This window comes from Vanellus vanellus, assembly GCF_965231255.1.
Source record: "Vanellus vanellus genome assembly, chromosome: 24".
Lineage (NCBI taxonomy): Eukaryota > Metazoa > Chordata > Aves > Charadriiformes > Charadriidae > Vanellus > Vanellus vanellus.
This window is the reverse complement of record NC_138929.1, coordinates 7163721-7168038: the sequence shown is the minus strand read 5'-3', so window position 1 is coordinate 7168038 and position 4318 is coordinate 7163721. Positions and strand designations below refer to the sequence as shown.

The following is a 4318-nucleotide window of genomic DNA, read 5'->3' as shown; positions in this document are numbered from 1 at the left end:
CCCCCATCCACCCCCGACCAGCCCCCACGCACTCAGGAGCAGCGCGGCCAGCCCCGCCAGCCCTTGCGCCCACGGCCCCGCCGCATCCCGCCGCGCCAGCCGCCCCGCGCCGCGCTGCCCCCGCCACCCCGCTTCCCTGCTCTCTCCCTCTCCTCTCCTCTCCTCTCCTCTCCTCTCCTCTCTCCCTCTCCTCTCCTCTCCTCTCCTCTCCTCTCCTCTCCTCTCCTCTCCTCTCCTCTCCTCTCCTCTCCTCTCCCCTCCTCTCCTCCTCCTCTCCTCCCCTCCCCTCCCCTCCCCTCCCCGCCCCTCCCCGCCCCTCCCCTCCCCTCCCCTCCCCTCCCTCTCCCTCCTCTCCTCTCCTCTCCTCTCCTCTCCTCTCCTCTCCTCTCTCTCCTCTCCTCTCCTCTCCTCTCCTCTCCTCTCTCTCCTCTCCTCTCCTCCTCCTCTCCTCTCCCTCTCCTCTCCTCTCCTCTCCTCTCCTCTCCCCCTCCCCTCCTCTCCCCTCCTCCTCTCCTCTCCCTCTCCTCTCCCTCTCTCTCCTCTCCTCTCCTCTCCTCTCCTCTCTTCCTCTCCTCTCCTCTCCTCTCCCTCTCCTCTCCTCTCCACCCCGGGGCTCAGCCCTGCACCGCTGACAGGGCCAGGCCGGCTGTCGCTGCTGGCCGCGGACAAGGCATTCCAAAACCACTCCCCACTGGCGTCGCCATCCCAGTAAAAAAATCCGGCAATTATCACCCGTTCCCTTCTCTAGTTGTTACTTACAGACATATCGGGCATTCCCAATTCCCCATTGTTCATTGTGTTAATGAAAACATTTAACAGTATTGGTCCTACGACTGATCCCTACTCATAAGTGTAGGGATCATAACTGTAAGGCATCATAAGTGTAGGGATCATAAGTGACTGATCCCTACTCATAAGACCCCCCTTATAAGTGTCAGTCAGCTGGGCTTTGAACCAAGAGCACAAGGCAGCACAAGAGACGTTGTCAAAGGTCTTGCTAAATTCAGGTACACCCCTCCCCTGCCCTTCCCTTCTCCACAGGGCCTGTTACCTCCTGAGAAAGCAATGAGCTTGGCCCTTGGCTACACTAGAGCCTCAGCTCAGAAACAGCAGCTCCATGGAGAGGGGAATCTGCCCTGGCTGAGCCTCTCCCAGCACAGCTCCCTGGCACTCATCTTCATAAAGGTGTCAAAAGGGAAGGGTGAAGCTTCAGCTCTACTCTTTCCAAGCTGGATGGGAGCTCAGGGCTGACCGATACTGAGGAGGGCAGATGGGCTTAGAAAATTTCCCCACTGTGCACAGCCCTTGTCAGAAAGAGGGTCTATACTGGACAACCCTGTGGGACAGCAGCTGGCTGTGGGGGATGTGGTCTTGAACCCAACATCCATTCCCTCCCAAAAGCAGCTGCTGGGCACTCACACTGAGATCCCAATGTGGGACAGGAACATTCTGGGCATGAACAACAAATCTGTCATCAGCTCTTTGGCCTTTGGTCCAAAATCTACAGAGCCTGTTCTTCCGCTCACAGCACAATGATATTAGGCACTGTGTTCGTGGCATTCAATGACTGTTTGGGAGAAGGTCTTGGCCCCTGCCTGGCACAGCACCAGGCCTGTGAAGAGCACAAGTCCCTTTGACATTGGCTTGGGCATGAGGGAGGGCTATGTCCCACCCCAGACACACTGAACAGTGCATTGGAAGCAGATCCACTCAGACATGGCCAGCACAAGGTTGACAGGATTGCTCAGCCTTCCCCTTGCCCAGAAAGCAATCCCCACCCTTTGAACTCTCTGGCGCTGGGGAGAGCAGCTGTGTCCTGGCCTGGGGAGGCAGGAAGCAGGGACTGCCAGTCGTGCTGAGGCACTCCCGGTAGTGTTACACTGAATGCAACTAAGGATGCAAAGTGGAGTGAAACCATCCTTGGTGGGGCCTGAAATAGGCAGTAGTGGAGTGTGAGCTCTGCAGAGGCAGGAGAAGGAGGACTCAGGACACAAGGGCTGCACTTCAGGGCCTCTTCCCTGGACAGGTCTCCAACAGGCTGGTGCCATCACCACTCAGCTGCACTCACGCTCCTTCTGACCCTGCGAACCTGCTGCTCTGTGGTGCTCATGGGAGTTTCCGCACCATGAGCGGCACATTGCCTTGTGATTACAGACATGCAATGATTCACATACACATACTAATGCACAACAGCATCAAGTCATCCACAAATTTGTGCTCCTGTAGTGCATCCACACAAACACAGCTGCATATAAGTGCACACAAGACAAGAAGACACGTAGGAACAAAACCAACTGTGAAGTCTGCTGAGGAGAGCTGGGACACCTGCTACATGGCTGGAACACTCTGGGGAAGCACAAGGACCCAGACATGCACATGCCATTGTTTGTGTACTCATGCACTGCACAGGTGGGGACAAGTCCAAAGTGGCCAGAATGTTTTCCTGAGAACAGTGTTAGGCAGGATGGGGTCAAAACCTAAGAGCACAACACACACACCTGGAGAGGCAACAACAACAAGTGACCACTGGGGTGAGCTGAAGAGGGAGGGAAAGACAAAGATAGGGTATGTCCTCATGCACAGGAGCTCATGTGCATCAAGCTGAGGAAGGCTGAAGCTTCTTCCTGAGAAGGACATTTCAAACAGCCCCAACACAGTGACCAAGGCTGAGGTGTCTTTTCAGCCCTGAACCCATGCTGCACTGCAGCTGAGACTTCTGCCTGCACTGCTGCATTCCTGCCCTGGAAATCCTGGGGACTTTCATCCCCGTGCTCAAAAGAAGCCTTCATTTTGGAATGGGCATGGCACAAGTCTGGAAATGAAAAGGCAGCAGTGTTGTGAACCAAAGCACAGCCCATATCATTAGGTGTGATGGTTTGTGTTTAAGATGAGCTTGTCAGGAAATTGTTACCTCTGCAAAGGGTGTCTCTGGTCCTGCGGCCATGAAGGGCAGGTATAAAAGCCAGCCCAAGCCCCTGCTCCCTCATCCACTTCTCTTGCCTGCTTCTCCTTGGGAACCAGGTGAGTATGAAACCCTTTCTCCTCCTCTTCCAAAGTGAGATCCTGTCCTGGGCTTTGGGTCTTCTTTTCATGACAGAGGGAAGCAGGGAGAAGGTCTGCATAGAGAGAGGCTGGGACGTGGCAGAGGGCGCTTTTGGATTATGCACTAGGAAGGAGCCTCCCTGGTGGAGGCTGCTCTTTGTAGGGTGATGAAAGCTGTGTGGCTCCTGCAATACCTCCCATCTCCCCACTCAGTAGTGGCCTTGTCTCCTTTGTGATGGGGTAACCAGGCTGCTCCTCACCCACTCTTGTGCTCTGCTTTCTCCCTATCCTCTCTCCCAGGTGCACCTCTAACTTTAAGACATGTCCTGCTACGACCAGTGCCGTCCCTGCGGTCCGACCCCACTGGCCAACAGCTGCAATGAGCCCTGTGTCAGGCAATGCCAGAACTCCACCGTTGTCATCCAGCCCTCTCCTGTGGTGGTGACCCTGCCGGGACCCATCCTCAGCTCCTTCCCACAGAACACCGTTGTGGGATCCTCCACCTCTGCTGCTGTTGGCAGCATCCTCAGCTGTGATGGAGTGCCCATCACCTCTGGGTGCTGTGACCTCTCTGGCATTTCCAGCCGCTACAGTGGCAGAAGGTGCCTCCTCTGATCAAGATGCTGGGCGAGCCCCAGGGAGACACCTTGAGGAACTCAGAAGACGGTGCTGGGCAAAGGATCAATCCATTCTGTGTTGTTTTCAGTAGAGTTGAATGGCTTTGCCTTTCTTTCCCCTTTTCTTGTTTGCTTCCCATCCGCTTTGCAGCAAGGTTCCCACAAGGCCACCCTGGTGGGGACCATCTGTCTCCTCTCCCTCTATGGGCAAGCAGAGAGACATGATGCAGGAACTTCTCCATGGCCAAGGATTGCAGACTCACAGCTGCCCCTGGGTCTCCATGAACTGGTGGCCCTCACCTGGAGTGACTTTGTTTCCTTCTTTTGCCTCATTAAAGTTCTGTTGCATTCAAGCTTGGTGTCCATGTGCTCCTTCCCTCTCCCCAGGCTGCCAAAGGTGAAGGGTGAGGGCTCAAGGAGACCCTTCTCCATTCACAGACATCCCTGGCTGCTCTGCCATCAGTGACCATCAGGCCTTGCAGTACTCTGTGTCAGCTAACAAATGTCCAGGAAGGCAGGAGGCCCTGAGGGCTCATCAGCTCCATGAGCTCTTGAGGAAGAATATTCCTCTTCCTATGGCCAGAGCTGCTGTGGGTTGGTAAAGAGACGGGTGTGGGGCTCTGGAAGGTGATTTGCTTGCAGAATAGCAGAAGTGGTAA

The 4318-nt window shown here is 55.5% G+C and overlaps 1 protein-coding gene across 1 annotated transcript; it reads left to right on the top strand.

Moving 5' to 3' along the window:
* Positions 1–3363: 3363 nt before the first annotated feature.
* LOC309681221 (feather beta keratin-like) lies at positions 3364–3657 on the top strand (the record flags this gene model as incomplete). Its single annotated transcript, XM_082495054.1, has 1 exon — positions 3364–3657. The coding sequence occupies one exon, from the start codon at positions 3364–3366 to the stop codon at positions 3655–3657; it is 294 nt and encodes a 97-aa protein (XP_082351180.1).
* Positions 3658–4318: the final 661 nt, after the last annotated feature.